General features: G+C 36.8%; 3 protein-coding genes across 3 annotated transcripts; 1 reads left to right on the forward strand and 2 right to left on the reverse strand.

Moving 5' to 3' along the window:
- Window positions 1-1,019: 1,019 nt before the first annotated feature.
- Window positions 1,020-3,721, reverse strand: LOC102708438. Its single transcript, XM_015837446.1, has 5 exons — window positions 3,605-3,721; window positions 3,433-3,502; window positions 2,261-2,370; window positions 1,811-1,925; window positions 1,020-1,683 (listed from the first exon to the last, which is right to left on the reverse strand). Exons 1-5 carry the CDS (start codon window positions 3,672-3,674, stop codon window positions 1,599-1,601), a joined length of 450 nt encoding a protein of 149 aa, XP_015692932.1. The 5' UTR covers window positions 3,675-3,721; the 3' UTR covers window positions 1,020-1,598.
- A 1,971-nt stretch (window positions 3,722-5,692) lies between these two features.
- LOC102714189 lies at window positions 5,693-9,330 on the forward strand. The gene is made up of 6 exons (XM_006655068.3): window positions 5,693-5,997; window positions 6,299-6,394; window positions 8,441-8,556; window positions 8,658-8,713; window positions 8,858-8,929; window positions 9,025-9,330. Exons 1-6 carry the CDS (start codon window positions 5,748-5,750, stop codon window positions 9,089-9,091), a joined length of 657 nt encoding a protein of 218 aa, XP_006655131.2. The 5' UTR covers window positions 5,693-5,747; the 3' UTR covers window positions 9,092-9,330.
- Window positions 9,331-11,736: 2,406 nt separating this feature from the next.
- On the reverse strand, window positions 11,737-19,674 carry LOC102714464 (probable glucan 1,3-beta-glucosidase A). The gene is made up of 8 exons (XM_040524126.1): window positions 19,389-19,674; window positions 19,138-19,260; window positions 18,833-19,021; window positions 15,736-15,897; window positions 13,800-13,969; window positions 13,253-13,408; window positions 12,397-12,749; window positions 11,737-12,071 (listed from the first exon to the last, which is right to left on the reverse strand). Exons 1-8 carry the CDS (start codon window positions 19,587-19,589, stop codon window positions 11,884-11,886), a joined length of 1,542 nt encoding a protein of 513 aa, XP_040380060.1. The 5' UTR covers window positions 19,590-19,674; the 3' UTR covers window positions 11,737-11,883.
- Between the last annotated feature and the right edge of the window lie 1,565 nt (window positions 19,675-21,239).

Here is a 21,239-nt window from a genome sequence, read left to right on the forward strand (position 1 = left end):
CATTTATGCTTATGTTTATATTTATAGTCTAAAATTTAAAATTTCAACCTTAAATAGTTAATTTTGGTTTTTTTCATCTTGGTTTATTTTGGCTTTTGTTAGATCGCTAACAACATATAAAAGTAATATTCACAAATTATTTTTTTACAATTAAGTTGTTTCCTATTTTCTCGAATATTTTAAGAGCATCTCTAAGAATGGCTAAATTTTGACTCTCCAAATCAAAATTTAGCCATTCATTTTAGTTTTGGCGACTCGAATTCTAATAGCATCTCCAAGAGACCATCCATACTCACTCTCCAAATCTTGGCAATGAGAGAATGGTAATAAGGTCCTACCCACGTGGGACCCACGAATAACAATTATGCTAATAGGGGAATGAGTTGCTAGATTTAGTCACTGAGAACTCAGGTTTAACTATTCAAATGGCATGACAAATCAAATAGTCACTCTTGAAAGGTATTTTTTTTGTCTAAAATTACTAAATTTAATTTAAGTATGGCAAGTGAGATGACCATTCTCTTAGAGATGCTCTAAGCGTCCATCCAAATTCATAAAACTGAAGACAAGTAGGTCGCCTATGCAATCATCTCTTCCTCGTATTCGACAAGGGGAGCGCAAGAGAAAAATGGTAAATAGCTATTTAACTTCACATTTGTCGTTTTGAGCATGCACATTGACATTATGTACTTCCGTTTTGTTTTTCCATAACCAAAACAAATATTAAAAAAAAAGCTTGGACACAAAATTCCATAAAAGAGGCTAAACATCGAGCTATTAAGTTCCAAAATAATTTCAGAACAAGCAGAAGATATATTCTTCAGACATGGTTCCAAATGAACGAATATCCATCCATTTCAAAGAAGACTGGACGAAACATCGCTGTTGTTGGGCTATATATATGTGCCTCAGTGCCTCCAGCCTTTTGTCTATTATAACACTATTTTTCACCTAATATGATTGTGAAAGACTATAATGATCAATAGTACTGCTAAAGTAATTGGGCAATACTATTGTTTGTATTAAAAGTTGACAGTAACAACAAAAACAATGTGGGAGGATAAATCATATCAAATCCACAATTGAATATAATGGAGTATGAAGTTCATACAGAAACTACCAGAATATATAACCAAGCAACTGGAGGACTTCCCACCTGATCTTGTACTACCTTACAGACACTTGGTGCTTGTTTGGATACACAAAGATTGAATTAAATGTCTTCACTTGAAAATCTGACATCTTTTCTTCCTTACGTTCTTACAAATACGGTCGCTTTAACATTAAACAATTAGACCATTGACTATCTCCCTCACTACATTTAGTATAATATTCTGAAATTCAGAAGCATCCCGCAAAACATACAAAACCTTATGCGGACTTAGGACTGCTGACTAGATATGCCCGAATAGGTTAGTTAAACTGACTCAAAACATATCCGTCTTACAGAAAATAGCTAATAGCTATTGCATTAAGAGGATTAACAAACCTAAGAGAGCAGTAATATTAGGCAGTTACACTAAAGTTTAGAAGAATTATCTCAATCAACAATGTCTATCACCTCAGATCTCACACCTGAAACTAACAAAAATCAGCAGTTAGTGAGCTCTTCGATTAAAGTGCCATGCAAACTGATCAACGGCCACCATGGCTTGTGAAGCAGAACAAAGAGAACCATCATACCTGTGTATTAAGATAGCAATGCCAGAGAAATAAATTTTTGGCAAAACACAGTTGTATAATGAAAGTAATTAAAGTAAACTTGGTAGTTGAGATCTGTACATCAAAAGTAGAAAAACAAGATACGTACATACAAACTAACAAATAAGCTCCAATCTCCATGACTATAACTCCTTCACCTTCTGGCTGTATTCCATTGACACAGCGAGCACAGAACCAGTGTTCATTGATCGAGGTGACCAAATCTACAAATGCAGAGCTTGTAATTACAATATTGCTGGAGATAACAAATACTCCCTCTGTTTTTTTTATTTCACACCATTGACTTTTCAGTCTATGTTTAACCATTTATCTTATTAAAAAATTATATATTTATTAATTATTTTGTTATGATTTGATTTTTTACTAAAGAAACTTTAAGAATGACTTGTAATTTTTCATCTTTACACAAAAAGACAAGCAGTCAAATGTAGATCCAAAAGTCAATAGCATTAAATAAAAAAAAGGAGGGAGTATATAATTAGCATTTGATGTTTCTATAGGCAGTAAGGTAGATTCAGATTCATATCATGAGTCTTACACTGGTTTGAGCCAATAGAGAAGAATTCCATCTGCAGATTGTTCCGTCGAACAAAGTCCAGAAATGGTTGCAGATCAACAGCTTTCAGTTCAGTTCCTTCTTGCTCTGCTCTGGGCAGTTAAAATGAACCTCAGGAACTTCAGCATTCATGTATAACAACAAATAAATTCAGCTATTGATACTGAAACCAATCTAACATATTGACATCTGCCATTCAGTTATTAGACTCCATATGTAGTAAAGTATTCCTCGATTTAGTTCCTGGATCTCATTCAAATTTCTGTTACAACCTTCCCAAAATTATGAATACAGTAACCGAACAAATATATTTATGCTGAACATATATGAATCTACCACTTCCAATAATATTGTCCCTTCCCTGCAAATAGCCTCATCTTTTCGCTTCTGCTTATGCTTATAAGCCAAAATGTGAATGTTTAACCCTAAATTTGGAGTTAATTTTGGGATTTTTTCATTGTAGCTTATTTTCCAGTCTTTGTTTTTAGATCGTATAAAAGTTTTGTTCACAAATTATTTTTCGTTTGCAAATATACTATTTGCCTTTTTCCATCAAACACCCAATAGATCACCTTTGAGAGCAAGTCGAGTGACCTCAACATACAATGGAATGTTAAAAACATAAGCAGCATTTATGAGCTTATACTTGGTCCCTGTCAGACTAAAAACTAGCTATGTTATCATTTGTCAAACATCCAAAGGTGACTAACTATCAGAGTGAATCAAAATTACCAACAAGCCAAAACCATACTTGGAGCAGTCGTTTATCAAATCACCATTTCAACCGTTGTCATCCGGTAGTTATGGATGTTATAAACCTTGATGTACCACTGGTTCGTGACATCCCCTACACTTTGGCATTGCCAAATTCATCAAAATTCCCGTCCCACATGAACCAAACTAGAACACCTCTGAATTCAGGATTGACAGAGAATTGCTACTCGTCAGCTTCCGCAGACAGAACCCAACAACCTATCTAACATTCCAACCAAATTAAGCAATCAAGTTCCAACGTTATGCCCAGCCAAAGAAATCAGTTTCACGGTGCTTAGCCACATCGAGGAAGAACAGCCTACGACCCAATAAGTCGACACACACACACACACACACACATTGCGCGTGCTTTGGGGATGGATGCGGGATCGAGAACTCACACGACGGGGAGGAGGCGAGACGGCCCGGTCGGGTCGTAGTTGAGCAGCAGCGCCGCCTTGACCGGCTTCCCTGCAAGACCAGCAACAACGGCGACTCGTCGTTAGCGGCAGCACGCGGCGGAAGGGGGGCCGGCGGCGAGAAGCGGCGGAGGGAAGGGGAGGGGAGACTGACCGGAAACGCCGACGTGCTTCCCCGCCCACTTCTCCCACGCCCGGCGCGCCCAAGCCCAGTCCGCGGCCATTGGGGTGGGAGCGCCGCGGCGGTGCGGGTAGGTGGTGAGACGCTGCGCCGGCGGTGAAGTCCCCTATCACCCTATGCGGGAGGGAGAGCGAGTGTTTTGTTCTCTGGGCCCGGCCCAACTAGCCAATATAGGCTTTCTTGTCGGCCTGTAGTAAGGAAGTCCTACGAGCCTAGAGCATCTCCAATGTTTCCACTAAAATGAGGATATGTGACGTGGTGTGCCAACTCATGTGTCCTATGTTTTTTCTCTTTACTGTCGTAAATAGAGAGGAGAGAAGGCGACGACTAAAGACACCATGTGACTAAGAACACGACTGACAGGGTTCAGATCCCGATAGAAAAAAAGAAGGATCATCATGATTCATCAGAATGATACTATCTTCATCCTAATATAAGTTTACTTCTAGCCTGGTAAAGACAAATTAGTTACAAAAGAAAATAAATAGAGTTGGCAGTGAGAAGTATAGGGACCGGATTATACTAGAACGGTCTCGGTCGTGACCTTAAATACCAACCCATCCTTGGCCCTGAAATGGCTATGAGGGCAAAATCAATCCTTGGCCATGGCCTGTAAGGGGCGGTGCAAGGTGCGCAGTGCGTCGGGGCGGGTAGGACATCGCGGCCACACGTTAGGTTGTGCGACCTGGATAGGGGCGGGGGAGATCCGTGGCTAGCACTATGATGGCTCCGCATGTAGAAATAGATAGAGATTTGAATATGATATGATTGATATGATAAGTACTCCATCAATGCACTCTTTATAATATAAATTAAAATTAAATACGGTCTGATTGTCTCAAGGTGGTCACTACAGCCTGCTAAGAGACTTGATCAACAGCTTGATGCTCTGCGCTGTTGTCTCACCACCGGTGAAATTATAAATGTCTGAGCTGATTCAAATAGCACCGTTCCGTCAGTGTGATGTTCAGCGTTTTGAAATAAAAAAACTAACAAAAGGATGTATTGTGGTAACATAATGAATTAATTGTAAATCCAAAATTTTAAAACTTTGGAATCTGCAGCATGCTATTGATATTTTTTACTTTCTATTTTAAAAGGGTAATTTCTGGAAATAGAAAGGTATATACTGAATTTCATTCAAAAGGTCAATTTGAAACATCTTTGTGTTGAATGTTATGATCTTGATTTAAAATTTTGAATCATAAACCTTTTTCATACTCCTATTGATCTAGAATGCCATTTGATGCCCTCCAGTGACAAAATTCAAACTCAATTCTTCATATTTAAGCCTAAATTCAAAACCCTCTTCTTCAATGCAAAATTCTTCAAATTATTTTCTTATACCAAGAAAATAAGAAAATTTCTCCAAATTCATACTAATTGTGAACTAATCCTAACCTTAGAAAATCTCAAAAGATTTAGAATATTGTATCGTTGTCATATCCTAACTACATGCATGTTAAAAATAGATTTAGAATACTATATCATTGTCTTAAATGATAAGAAATACTATCTCTGTTTCATAATGTAAGATGATTGTCTTTTTTTATTGTAACGTTTGACCATTCGTCTTATTCAAAAATTTAGTACAAATATAAAGAAATGACAATTTATTTTTAAAGTTCTTTTGATAATAAAGTAAGCCATAAACAAAATAATTAATATTTCCATAAGTTTTTGAATAAGACGAATGCTCAAACATTGCAAAGCAAAGAAACAAAACATGGGAGTAGCAAAATAACTTGCTAGCTTAAGAGAAAACGTAAGTGTTTCTAATAAACACCAGAGTAGAGATGGAGTGATTCCAACAAATCATTCAGTTTTTTTTTTGTCAAGATAAAAAATTTTCATATTATAAATTTAATTAAATTTCAAGAAAACCTGACTGAATTTTACTTAAAGTCAACTGTTGAAAATTACACTCTTGGGTACGTGGTACATTTTATCTAACTAATTAACGAACCATCAAAATAAATGAAAAAAAATCTTTAAAATCGCGATGGTTAGTGACTTACTAACCCCAACTACTACTAATAAATACAACTAGTAGCACTAGCACCATCACAATATAAGATACACAAAACCCTAAACCCACTCCGATCCGCCGCCGGCGATGTACTTCCTGGCGCTGCTCACCCTCGTCCTCCTCTGCGCCGCCAACACCCTCGGCTTCTCCTTCGTGGTGGCCAGGATCCTCCGCACCGACCGCTCCAAGCTGACCGTCCGCAGGTCGACCAAGTACATCCTCGTCTTCGCCTGCGTCGTCGAGGCCGCCGTCCTGCTCGCCTCCCTCCGCCTCGCCGCCGACCGCCACGCCCTCCTCCGCTACGTCGACCACATGCGCTCCCAGATCGCAACCCTCAGTGAGTGTATCTTTCGATTAATTGCCAATCTAACGATCGATCAACGAATGTAGTTTGATTGATCTAGATGAAATTTCACGTACGTGTTATGATGATCCCACTGTTTTTTTTTTGTGCTCCTTGATTTTTGATTTGGTATGCTAAATTATAGTTTAATTTTTTTGGATTTAAATAGGGGAGGAGACGAACGGTTGCATGTACCTTTGGAGATCTTATGCTTAATTAATTCTTTCCAACTTGAACATAGGATTAATTAATTTTGGAGATCGTATGCTTAATTAATTGTTTCCAATTTGAGCAGAGGATGAGTTGAAGCAGTACGAGCAACCGTTCACTGCGTTGAGAGACTATATTGGCCTCGGCGTTGTAGACCTGGGAAACGCCATTCGAAGCCTACGTGAGTATCTCATCATCTCTTATTAGTTTCTCCAACTCGTACATGTGTACATGCATTATTTCCTTACATAATTTTCATGTATAATTAATCAATTTTATGCTAATGATTATTAACACGAGAACAAATCTGCATCTATAATTAATTAATTTGTTTGACAGAGGTAGTTGCATTTGTTCTTTCCATTATCTGAATATGTTCAATATGGCCGTTCGTGTAAACTGTGAAGTTTTTAGTCCAAGTAAGAATCATTTACACACCCTCCCAAAACAAATGATAGAGAACGGGGAATCAACATTTTCTCGAGCATAGCACTCAACTCGTGTAATTTCCATGATTTTGCTTTTATCTTCTATGTTTTGAAGCCAAACTTCCGATGGAAATTTAGGCTCAGGGGTAGGGCTCGGTAGTTCTCAAATATGCATATTAATTATGGTTCATGTTGCTCCATCCGGAAGCATAAACTTTTTTTTACTTTATTGTGGTCTACTAGTATAAAAAGTAATGAAAAATATAAACCTCGTTTTACTTCAATGTGATCTAATAGCATAAAGAATAATGAAAGTCTCGTGTTATCTACTTTTGTAAGACGAATCTAATAGTATTACTTTCATATATTTCATATAATGAAGTTACACATTTTTACATGACTTTTATAAGTATTACTTGTATGAGTTTCACGATTTTAACCAACAAATATTTTCAAATGGGTGGAGTATGTATAGTTAGGGTGTACACAGAAGATGACAATTGATGTCGTTGAACCCAACTTAGTCAATTTCCTGAATGTCCTTGTAATTTATCCTAATTCGTTCTACGCCCCTAAGATTTGCTTGATCTCTTATGTACACCTGAGTTTTTATTTGGATCTTTTACATGCCAATTCCGTTAGTTAACCATTAGTTTGACCGTTAGTTCGTTACTATAGAAATGACTTTAGTGTCCTGAGTATATTGCTAAAAGCTAGAAATGTTTGATGTGTAAAATATTTGGGTTGTGAAAAATAATAAGTGATAAATTACAAAATATTTTTTAAAAATAAAACATAATTTCATTAACAAACCAAGTTCTGCATCAAATTTGAAAATAAATTTTCAACAAATATGCAGCGAAAATAGATTTGTTGTAAAAACAAAGGGGATGGAATTATTTCATCACAAACTAAAAAACATATTTATATTTTTTAAATAAATTTCAAATCAGTTTTATGAATTTCATACAACTTCCCAAAAATTTAATCGTAAATAACATATAGTTTAAGTTTTTAATTTTATGGTGAAACTAATGTATGGATTTAATCTTAATTTTTTAAAAAATTCAAAAGAATAAATTTTAATTTTCAAGTTTGGCGTTAAATGATCCTATCTCTTTTATTTTAGTATAAGTTAATTTTTTTCACATCAAAATTTTATCGAGTAGATAGCAGGAGTAATATAGTTATTTTAAAAATATTTAACGGTCAGCGGAAATGATATATAGGGGATTAAAATAAAGAGATGAGGTAAAATTAGGGATTTAGAAAGGATGAGCAAATTTTCAGGGGGTGTGTAGGGAATTTTTCCTATTAAAATTAGGTGTCCCACAGATTTTATTTCAAGAAGACAATTACGATCTTATAAACATATGGAGTATATAGTTGGAGGATATAATTGGCCATCTAGCGTTCCATAATTATTAATATCACCACCAGACAAAGTGTACATGTGTATGTGATTGAGCTACGGCCCAGCGACCCTACTAGGCCGTTGCCCGGGCTTGCCGGTGAACACAATAAAGAATAGAATATTGGTGTTATTGTGGCAATTGAAATATATTTTTTTCTAGCAAACACTTGATAAATAGCCATATAAGTTGGATTTGACTGGGATAAAAAAATTATGGCCGTGTCGAAGTGTGTATGTGCACGTGCGTCTTCTGTATCTTCGAACACTGATCGAGTAATCATTGCATCTGCTAGATATTTGGGCTAATCGTTCAATCAAATAGTTTTAGTCTGATTGATATTTATTTAACCTTTTTTGCTTTATGTACTTTCCTTCGATTGAGTAGGTGATAAGGAGGAACATCTAATGAAGGAATATCAAGCCCTGAAGCTCGACATTGAGCAAATGAAATCTGAAATACGGTCTCTTCAACATGAGAAGGAAGGGAGAGGCGATCTTAAGGTTTTTCTTTTCTTGCTTTCCTGTCCTTTAATAAAGCTCTCTTATTTTATTTTCCCTTCATACTCAACATGTTTGGTTCTTCTTTTGTACTTGTTACACAGGAATCTGTAGGTGGTACCTCAAACCAGCAAAATCAGAGGAAGAACCACAAAATAAAGTTTGTTCATCACTCTTTTTGGGAGGGAATTTTATAAGTTTTGATAACTTGTTTATCATTATATATTTTATATTTGAGGTCGGGATATATATGATCAGCATTTATATCGCATGAATTTGATTATTTTTTTTTCTGTTCAACAAGGCAACCAGTGATAAATGATATTATCGAGTCATTACGAGCCAAAGCAACAAAGTTGCAGCAGGTCAAGATAAGGTAGTTTCTCATCGATGCGTTAGCATTTTAACCAAATAAATCAACTATATAATACAGAGTGAAGTGTTAACACATACTTTTTTTTTTCTTCTCAGCTTACCTTGGGAGAAGTTGAAGAAAGCCAAGAATATATTCAGCATGGATTTCAAACTAAGGCCGTAGACTTTATATGGAGTTTCTGGAAACAAATTTAATTTAGTCCTCCAGCAAGACATGCAAGCATGTACTCATGATGATTCACATTTTTATGGGTCTCAGTGTACATTAGTCAAGAGTTTGTTTATGTACGAACCGTATTTCTGGAGCGACATTGATTCTTTATAATTTTATTATACCTCATGAACCTGCTATCGATAATTCTATATACTTATTCTGGAAAGGGCAAATTGAAATCTTGGAAATTTCAGCATATTTTTGCCAGAAATTATTTTAGTTTTGAACATGTTACAAGAATATAAAAAAATAGGGACGGAATTGTTAAGTGGGAACAAAAATTTAGGGAAATTCAAAACGAAATTCCTTTTGCTTTTTTAGCTGGTAGAACTTCGGGTTTAACATTACTAATCCAAAATACATTCGTAGCTGTCGGCTAGAGAGTGACCTTAGATCTCTCATCTCTTGAAGTTCAAACCATCAAATTTTTCTGGCCTCGGTGCATCGACAAATCCAGCAATATTTAATCTTCTTTGCCTATGATAAGGTGTTTAGATTGTTGAAAATATAAACATATGTAGGGTTAATTATTTCATAAATAAAATCATAACACTGAATATGCAAAGTAATAGAACCATCATCTTATATGGATACGATGTGGACATGTAAACAAAAGCATTACACATGAATATATCGAATATACATAACATGATTGAAACGTATCGATGGTTCTAAACCAAGTTCTAAACCAGAGCACAGCTATGTCACATAAACTTTGTGCAATGGCACATGTTGATGACATCATTACGTAGTTAAAAAAGAACAACATGCCGTGGTGGACCAATAATGAGCATGCACGTGTAGCGTTTCCTAATTAAATACCTTATTTACCCTCCTTCGGTAGAGGATGTTGAAGGTGACAGTTTCGGAGACCTCCTCTTTCAATTTACTAGTGCCACACCGATGAATAGGATAGTAGATGATGTGCGATGATGCAGTACGGAGAAAGTGGCAAAACCCTAGTTGTTTTTCACATGTGTTGCGTGGATACGATGACTTGGTATTCATAGAAAAAGATCAGGATGTGTGATCATGACACGTGTGTTATCTCTTCAACTTGTTATTAAACTAGATAAGTCATGCGTAACCTATCTAGACTCTACACGAATCAACTAAATTGAAATAATGTACCAATTGCGTTTGTCAAAATACACCTCAAAATAATTTAGTTGCCTGAAGTGCTGTTCTTGTTTCACTTGGGCCTATATCAATTTTGGCTGATCTTCGTGTTAGGAAGCTATACAAAAAACTATCAATGTAATCATTTTGCTGGTATAGAAACACTCACAGCTTATAAGAGTGGTAAAACAGTTGCTAACAAGTACAACTATGCTTATAGACCAAAATTTGATTTTTCAACCTTAAATTTGAAGTTAATTTTAGAGGTTTTCACCATAGTTATTTTCTAGCCTTGGCTTTTATATTAGGTTGCTAAATAAAAAAATTGTTCACAAATTAGTTTTTATGTCGATTGCCAAACAATCACCCCTAATATTTTTTAAATGATATTTTTGATTGTTTCGTTATGCTGATCTACATGTGAAAATAGAGCAAAGATCCATACCCCCTTTTGATTTTGCCAAAAAAACATGAAAGCGGCAAAAAGGAGTTGCAATATGATTGGAGGTTCTTATTACAATAATTTTCATTCCCGTGTGAATAATCAAGAGGAGGCAGTATTCCTTCAGAAACTGGAAAGTTATTTGTCTTCAGTGACTGTAAATTAATTTGCCATCTACGCTCCGGTCTGATTCTAATTTTATTATGATTGCCTGGCTGTAACTGCTACTAATGATAACTATTAGTTAAAGTTGCCTCAAAATTAAACTGGGATATGTTTTACTTTTACATTATGTATGTGTGTTCTTAATAGAATTTTGGATATGCAACTTCACTGTGGTCAGATTATGAAAATGCATTAGCTATCAATTCATTTGCAGTTTATGGTAAATTCACATCGAATGAATGGCAGCATATTTTCATATTGTAGCTTGGCTACAACGATGTGCTCTTTTAATTTGTGACTGCAGCCATCAACCTCGTCATCCATCTTCTAAATTTTGTATGAGCCCATTGCAACGCACGGATATTTTGCTAGTCTAAAACAAAAATTTCAAAACAAACTCTAGGTAAATAAAAAAGGCACACATGCGCAAACATAGTAAGCTCATTTTGGTGGACCATTCACGTGCATGCTGCGTGCGCACGCCCCTAAGCCTGACTAGACGAGCGAGTGGTTATGATTCTCTAGATCTATCTCACACCATTGCTCAAATGACTAGCAAAGCATCATCCCTTTTAAGGAAGTCTCCATCTCCTAGAAAAAGTAAGGTGAACTAAAGTTCATATGCATGCCTTTGATGAGGTAGACTTTTGAGATTTTTTTAGAAATTATTTCTTCTAGTTCTATAGACTAAAGTTAATATTAAAATTCCAACAGACATGTGGTGTATGGACCGATATTCTATTTCAAAAGTAGAATATATGGGTCACCACAGCCGCGTCGCACTTGTTTGCGCCACACGAATTCTCGCCCATCAGGGAATCCCGTAGACCGGTACCATCAATATGTCAGAGAAAAAAACAGTGGCATATGCAAGAATTGAACTTTATTTAGTTGCACAATCAAAATCTTCACAATACGATAAAACCTCTCTTCTACGGACGATTGTCCACCAGTTAATTCAGTTTATTCAAATGCTTTGCTACCTCATAAACCCTGGCAGCTAGCTAGGGACATGTTAGGTTTTCAAGGAGATGTAACCATTGTTGATCATCCACTCCAGATTCCAGTGGTTGTTAACATTCTTCAGAGTCCAATAGGACCATCCAAAGGTGGCCTGCCCATAAACATCCATCTGCACCTTTCCATACCTCTGGTACTCTTCCTTTGTTGCATTGGGTACTCTCCACTCAGCCACCCATTCTCCTGTAAAAAAAAAATGATAACACATCACATATTAGATAAACCTTACTATGCTACAATTATTTTAGAAAACATTAGGAATCTTGAGCAAAATAGTTATATTACTTCCTTTTCACGAGGTAAGACTTTCTAGTCTTAACTAGATTCATATCGATGCTAATGAATCTAGACACATACATAAATTATATGCATTCATCGATTGATAAATTTAGCCGAGGATAAAAAATCTTATAATATGAAACTGAGGTAGTAGTAAATAGTAATCAGCCTTTTGAGTATATAACCAATAAAACTCTCTTTTCACAGGAGAAAAAAAAGAGAGACTTGCCTACAAATGTCAGAGGGCCATTTTGTGTTGTGACACTCCTGAGCTCGCTCGAGAAGTTTGATCTGATGAAGTCAATGTTCTGCTCCACAGTCAGGTTATTGAACATGTCGTTGAACACCGTGTAGTAGTGCACATCGACGACGGCGAGGGGAAACCCGTCGGCGAACTGGAGAAGCTCCGTCGGATCATGTGGTCCCAGACGGTTCGACATGACGACATAAGCCGTCGGCGAGTGTTTCCTGACGGCATTGTATCCGTCGCGGTAGTACTTCATCAGGCTCTCCAAGGTGGCACGGGGCGCGAATGGTTCGTTCATCAGCTCCACCGCGAGGAGGCTTGGGCTCTTCGCGTACCTATTTGATCAGTGCGAGTAAAACCGTAAGGAAATTCATCACGACAAGATGGTGTTCGCTATGAGATCATGAAACAAATTGTGATTCAGGCTGAAATATCTGGAACTCCATGCATGGTTCTGAATGTTTTGATGCATTGCTAGTGTACATGCTAATAAAAAAAGCCTGCAGTTCTGAAATTTGTAAGGAATTCATCGTGACGATATCTGACTGTTCAGTAGCAGACCGTGAAAAGGCTTCTGATTCAGACAGAAATATCCGAAATGCCCACAACTCTGAATATTTCTGTCCCTTGCTAGAGCAGCATGTTCATCAGAAAGGAATTTTTTTCCTTTTTCCTGAATGAATTCTGCCTGTTTGTTAAGAAAATTCTCAAAGCATGTTGCCTTTGGCATATAATTGCTCTATAAATATGTAATGACTACAAAAGTTTGAACTGTGTAAATTATAGTTTTGTCACTGGTGGAAAAAAAAATTCCCTTCTGAAAGATGATAACTCTGACCTGGATGCGAGGAAGTCTATTACTTGCACTGTCTGTGCAATGCTAGCATCAGAGGTTCCCCACTCCTGGGTGCCGTCTCTGGAGGAGCTATGCTCCCAGGGATTCTGTGACCCGGGAGCCGCATGGAGATCAACAATAACGCCCAGCTTGTACTTCCTACATATGCATACACAAAGCCAAGATTAGCTCGTTATCTGAATTCAGAATAAGCCTACAATGAATTCTCACTCTAAAATGTTCAGAAGATCTCGTGGTCTCTGAGCATTTCTTGTTGTTCTCATGAGCCAATTCACAGTAACAAACTGCTGATGGGGTCATCTTTTCGTTTTTCCGAGAAAAAAGAAAATCAACATACATGCAAACGGAAAATAATTTACGAATAAAACTTTTATATATGTGTTTATAGCGATATAAAAGCCAAAGCTTAAAATAAACTATGAAAACTCAAATTCTACTTCGAACTTAAGGTTAAAAATTCAATTTTTGACTAATAAGCATAAACAAAAGCCAAAATGACGGGGGTCGTGAGTTTCATGAGCCAACTCACTCTGCCCACTTGAAGGCATTGTCCAAAGTTTGCAGGGATCCTCCAACATATGGAGCCGGAGGATTGGGGTCACTAGCAATCCACCATCCAACAGGGATTCTCACTGCTGTTAACCCGCTTGCTGAGATGAACTTGAAGTCATCTTCGACTATGTATGTGCTCCAATGGTTCTGCAAGAAAAAGCTTGTGATTAGTCCACAAAACTGAAGTGCAATGGTGTCAATCCTTCCGTTAAAAAAATGGCCATAATCGTGTACGCATGTATGCATTGATTTTGTTGGGTCGTAGTACTGAGTTCCAGAAATAAATCATGCTACTGTTTGGCATGTATAGGACCAATGTCATTATAATCATTGAATTGCTGAATTGGATCCGTTTCATCATTCAGAGCTTCTATCAGACCCACAAGCTAAGGCCTCGGCTTTCAGACTTTCAGTTATGACCAAAAAGAAGGGGACCAAATCATAGTGTTTAAATAGCAATCTTTGACATGACAGAGCACAAGACAAAAGGAACAAAAGCAAGATAGTGTTGTTTAAGCAATCCAAACTCAGCACGTATGCATTATTATGTATGTGAAAAATGTACACTAAAAATATTATTTTTCAATAAGAAAAGCAGAACCTCCACATATTTGGGACGCACAGATGTATGCATGCCTTGCAATAATGTTTAAAAACAAAAGAACATCCCATTGTCCTTGACAATAATGTTTTTATATTGGGTCCTTCTCCGGTATATTTTAATGGTAGTATTATATTACTAATAGAATCAATCTTAACCATTGATTAGAAATGATGTTTTTGTACTTTATTAATTAATTGATTAGTAGTATTTTATAATTTTGTTTTTTTGCAATAAAAATCACAATATAAAGGACGATATTACCCTTTTAAATTTCTACTACATCTAATATTATTGATAGTATAATTTAATAATAGTTATTCAATAAAAATAGATCAACGGTGTCAATTAAATTCTACAATGCACCGGAGACAGACCATTTTATATTATATGTGGGTAAACATATTTGTTTTAAAATCCCTGACAGGAGGTTTAAAGCTAGCGATGGATTTGTCAGCTCTTTTTAGTGCAGAATTAATCTTGAGAACTAGTATGAATAAATCCAGCTGAGTTCAGATAAACGTTAACTTGTCGGACGGATAAATATTATTTCTCCGCAACTAATTATCTGTCTTTTGTACTCATATAAAATTGACCCACCAGAACCGTACAAATGGCCAATGCATGCATATCTGCAATGTGCAACTCATGTGATCACAGGTCTCACATGCATGTCAGGATTTGTGCATTTTCTTCCAAACTCAAAGTAAACACTGGGCTATATATATGTCAGGATTTTGTGCATTTTCTTGTTTCTTTCTTCTCTCCCTATAGACATTGACATCAGATACAACAAAAATAAAAGAGACATACTCTTCAACATATGGGCCATTCCAAATCATATAGTTCAGGAAACAATCAGCTATATTTATACCATGGTTAACTAGCTATTAACAACAAAGATAAGCCTATTTTCATGGCAAGTGGGCCCCATGACATTGTCAGATATCTTATCTTAGGGGGTGTTTAGATTGAGAAATTTTTTGGGATCGAGAAGTGTCACGTCAAATGTATAACCGGATGTCGAAAGGAGTTTTCGGACACGAATAAAAAAAAACGAATTTCACGGCTACCCTGGAAACCGCGAGACGAATCTTTTGAGCCTAATTAATCCACCATTAGCACATGTTGGTTACTGTAGCACTTATGGCTAATCATGGACAAATTAGGCTCAAAAGATTCGTGTCAAGATTTCTTCCGTAACTATACAATTAGTTTTTTGGTTCATTTATATTTAATGCTTTATTTAGATGTCCAAAAATTCAATGTGATATTTTTGGAAAAAAATTTTAGGAACTAAACAAGTCCTTACCCTGAGTATTTGTGTAGCCTTGGCTGTACCATAGCCATTGCAAATCTGGTACTCTCCCTGCAGCTCCAGAACTTTTGTTACTGAAAACACTGATGGGTCATCGTCTCCCCAACTTGTGCTTTCACCGTAATCTGCCGTTACTGTGTTGGATCCCAATGCTACCTGCAGCCGTTAACTAAAATATTAATTACATGCTGTTTTACCATGGAGAGTAACTGTAATAGATCAGGGGCATTGTACATGTATGTACTCACCACACTATACAATGTACGTAGCCTATAGGCTGGTACATATTCACTTAATTATGAAATGTGAAGTAGGGTGATCTCTAGTACCTACCCTGTGAAACTAGTAAACTGCAGTGTGTTGGTCCAATTGAGTACATGGATGTTAAGTTTTTAAGCAATTTTACCATCCTTACGAAGTACTAAGAAAGGTACTAGGAGATACCATTGTTTCTATTTTGATACTTCTTGGTATTTTATGTTATCTTATGTTACTCATCAGGAATGGGAAAAATGCTAATAGTTTTTAGTTGACAACTATTAAGTGATAGTGAACACACCAAAATTAGTATGGAGAAAAATAAATCTTTTAGGCCTCTAATGGTTGCCCGTGGAAGTTCTCAACTCAAGTTGAGATGATCCAAGATTAAAAAAAGAGTAATTTTATCATCTTGAGAAGGTACCAATAGGTACTATGGTTTTCTATGTAATCAAATTTTACATACAAAACAATGGTACCTCAAAGTATCCCTTAAGGAAATACTCTTAAAAAGGTCAACAGTGCGGAGGGCAGATTTAGATCTAATAGAAGAGAAAATAATCTACACTACGTGAGTACGCTCTTAAAAAAGCTGTAGTACAAGGAAAGAGGTGGTGTGATGATAGAGTTTATTACCTGTGCATGACTGATAACTTCATTATCACTAATATTAAATCCTAGTGTTAATAAATATTACACACACGTGTGTATATTCTAATAAGTTGTATTTAATAAAATTATGATGAAAGATTAAATGATTTTTATATCTATTAATAGTACAAATGATGAAATTGAAAATCTATTCTACAAAGATGAGATTATAAACTTTCTACGTAGAAACATTTTTAATAAAAAATGAGTTCTTTTAATGTGACGTCTTACCCGTAGGGCGGTAAGAACCAATGATAAATCCTGGATGTTCAATTCTTTATTTGTTTTATCTAATGATAAATATATTTTTGCAACTTAGTTAGTGAAAAAAGAGAAAGAAAAACATTAATGAGTACTATATACATTCCTTCCAAAGATAACCACATGCAAGAAATCTTCGTCCAATAAAATTTCAAACTTTTCAAACGATTAAAATGGACCTGCACGTTATTATCTCAAATATGTGAAGTGGTTATTTGAATTTTCTTGGTAATCAAAGTTCCACAGGTAATCATGGTAAGAGTACAAAATTAGTATTCATAAAACCAAATTTATGTTTTAGAAATCTGGTCTGTAGTTTCAAAATCCAAAATTAGGATAGCTGCAATGAAATTAAATATTGTTTAGATTTTGAAGTATTTGAAAATGTTATAAGCATGTAGGTGATTCACAGTTTGAAATATAAACACCAAATTTGAATTATGCTAATTTAATAGTAGAATTTAAAATTCTCATTAAGGATAAAGAACATATAAAAGTAAGTATCTTACTATATTGTAGTTCGAATTTTTAACTGTGGTAAATGAGAACATTTCATTTATTACTTATTCTAGGCATCAATTTTTATACCAGGTTGAAGGATTTTCTCTTTCTTTATTTTTTTATCTCTTACCTCCAGCAAGGCAAGAGGAATCCTAATTATTGGATATACAAAACAATCTTAGAGCACTTGTCCGGAAAACATAAGAACATAAGTTCAAAAATAATCTGACTCAAAAGAACACGGTCAGGGTATCTGCATATGTCCATTCTTTAGAGTAGATACAATAGTAGACGTGGTGTGTATGACATGTTTTAAAGAAAATAAGAGATGAGATTGAAGAGAGTGGACTACTAATTTATAGCTAGCTACAGGCCTACAACACGAGCTTTTAAGACACAGTGTGTATGATATGTGAGACTATATATTAATGTTTTGTATAAATTAGCTATTGGATTGACTATAGATAAATTAGAGCTAGTTTGCTATACTATTGAACTTGCTCCTAATATAAGAGCAAATTCAATAGTATAGCCAACAACTAGCTCTAATTTATTTATAGTCAACTAATAGCCAATTCATATAATAGCGAGCTATAAAACATATACTACGTATCCCACATATCATACACACGGTGTCTTACAGCTCATGTGTATAATTGACTATAAAATTTATAGCTCACTCTTTTCTCTCTCCTCTCTTAGCTTCTTAAAATATGTTTAAAGCCAGCTTGAAAGAAAATATAGAATGGTCGTACTAGCTCAGTGTGTTGTGTGCCCAATGCTTTTCGCACGTCCCATAAACACGCGTGCCACACTGCCACTAGCGAAGGAAACGATGTGATGACAGAGTTACGAGGGCATGATTGATAACTGCATTTACCAAAATCTAAATCCTAACCTTAATAAATACTCTCTCCGCCTCTAAATGTTTGAAGTCGTTGACTTTTTTATATATGTTTGACTATTCGTATTATTCAAAATACATAATTATTAATTATTTTTATATTATTTTATTTATTGTTAAATATAATTTTATGCATATATATATAACTTTACATATTTTACAAAATAATTTAAATAAAACGAACAGTCAAACATGTGTTAAAAAGTCAACGGTGTCAAACATTTAGGGACGGAGGTAGTATTACACCCACGTGTGTATAAGAGATTTACTTAATAAAATCATGATATATCTTTCTAAAACTATATTAAACGTTCATATATATGTGACGTATGTATATAGTGGTGCGTGCATATTATCATATATCTGTTTTTAATGTAATTGAGCGAAAAAAGAAACGTATTTAAATAGTCGTGCTACCTCATTGTGCCCATAAACACGCGTGCCACTAGCTAGGAAGGAATGTCAGTGCGCGCGCTTTCTTATAATAATAATAATAATAATAATAATAATAATTACCTGCAAGAAGTGACCATTTGGCGCCCTAATCCGCACCCTGCTCTTGTCGCCGCCGTTGCGCACCAACTGGAACGTCTCCAACTGCCCCGGCGCGGCGGCCACCGCCACGACGGCCGCGCCACCGCCGACGCCGACGAACTGGCCGCTCGACGCCCGGAAGTTGAACGTCGTCTCGTTCATCCTCCACAGCTGCTCGCGCGTGCATGCATGCATCCATGTGACCATGTGTATCCGTTGTATAACTAACTCCGGCCAGACACTACCAGAACGTACGTACTCCGGCAAGCCGGCGGCGGCGGACTAACCTTGAAGGTCTCCCAGCCGGAAGGGTCCTGGGTACGGTTGGCGACGACCGCCGCGCCGCCGCCCTGCTCGGCGGTGAGGTACGCGCCGGCCGCGACGGCCTTGAGCTGCAGCTGCGCGCCGTCCTGCGCGCGTTCGCCGGGCACGTGCAGCCACAAAGCAACGAAACAGAGGTCATGGAACTCGCTCGTGGTCATTGTCATGGACATGGCGGCGGCGGCGGCGAAGCAGACGGCGCGAGAGAGCACCGTACCAGGAGGTCCTTGTTGGGGATGCCGTCGAAGAGGGACGGCAGGATCCAGCCCTCGGTGACGAGCCAGCCGCCGAGGCACACCGCTCGGACAGGGAGACGAGGGTAGGGGTAGGGCGACGGTGGGGGCGTCCTCCTCTTGGCGTCGGAGAGGGAGCAGAGGACGAGGAGGAGCCAGGCGCGTTGGAGAAGACGACTCCTCATGATGCAGTGCCCAGTGGATGCTCGCTGCTCAAGCTGCTCTGTTCTGCTCTGCTATCTGCTTTGCTGCTTATGACGGGAAATGATTCTGGACTCTCTCGTCTGTTACTTATGATCTATACAGATACAGTCGTAGCAAATTTTAGAAGAGACGTTAATATCAGGTATATTACTCCGTAAACATACGACTTCAAATATGACATCTACGATAAAAAGAGCAGCATGCATATATTTAGTGCCATATTTGTTATCTTCGTTACAATATATAGAAATATTTGATGGATTTACGTGTTTTTAAAGTCATATCTCATTTTTTAAATTAAGAAATAATAACTGTATAGATGGTGCCTCGAGGGTTTAGAGTACATTCTCGATGTAAGACTGTGAAATTGATGTTTTTTTTCTTTATCAGCTTAAAATTTTGAATTAAAACAGTGACAGAGCCGGTAATACCGTGGAGCCCCGGTAACAAACATCTATTTTTATCGGGGCTCTTTTATCGTTTTTGAAAAAGTGTCTCGAGATGTCATATTTTTTATTTAAAAATTTAGTTTCTTGAGGTACAAATGTACCTTAAGATACCAAAATTTTGAACTAAAATTTTTGGTATCTCAAGGTACTTCTCAATGATAATAAAAAAATCTCTTTTCTCATATATCGGTAGTAATTGGTAGAGCAGTCAACAATAGAGATGCGGCGATGGCAGTGAACTATGTATCTCTTATTGTCCGCCAAAATATTTAGATCGAACTGTCTGGTGCATACTTCGTGCTCAAGGTTTCAAATGTTCAAACGGAGTTTCCAAAATTTCGCCTCTACTTACATGCTGCGGTAAGATGTCCTCCACCTAAAAGGTTTTTGATTTCTTTTTTCAATTAGCAAAAAAAAGCATCAAATCCAAAGAAAATCTTTAATTTCTTTTTTAAAAAGATTTGCTCCAGTCTAACAAAAAGTACCTCGAGATACTAAATCATTTCTCACTATTGGGTCTAGCTGAATAGGATATGCATTGAATAAAATCCAACGATCAGAAACGATTTATAATGCGAGATACCGATATCTCGAGATACTTTTTGTTACTTTTTATTAGACTTTTTATTGTACTGAAGTAAATCTCTTTTTGAAAACACTCAAGATATTCAAAATTGTGAACCCTGTTAGTGATCCTAATGATTAGGGCATTTTAAGTGCGTCGGTGAGGAGACGATCAGCACGGGGGGAGGTTGTCCTTGTCAAGAGGGCGACTGGGTTTTGGTTTCCATCAACAAATAGTGAGAATTATTCAGTTCATGCATCCACTCTTCATCCAACTGTTAAGTTGATTGATGATGAGTCGTGGCCAGGGTCTGTCTCAATCTCCATTTCGTTCAAGTCGGGGCGCCACGTAAACCACAAGCAAATTAAAGATAGAACAGTAGCACCAAACCAAACCGACGATGCATCGGCCTGGAAGTTTGGACCGCATAATATATGTCATCGATCCACTAACAGCAAGTTTTATGGAAGGATTTGTTTATCTTGATCAGGCCCCATGACTGGAGTGGAAATCTCGGGGACCCATTTTTCCATGGAGGAAGAACCTCACAGAGTTAGCGGAAAATAACCCTTTTGATATGGAAATCCACTATAAGGGAGTAGTGGTGGTGGTAAATC

This window comes from Oryza brachyantha, chromosome 5, assembly GCF_000231095.2.
Source record: "Oryza brachyantha chromosome 5, ObraRS2, whole genome shotgun sequence".
Taxonomy (NCBI): Eukaryota; Viridiplantae; Streptophyta; class Magnoliopsida; order Poales; family Poaceae; genus Oryza; species Oryza brachyantha.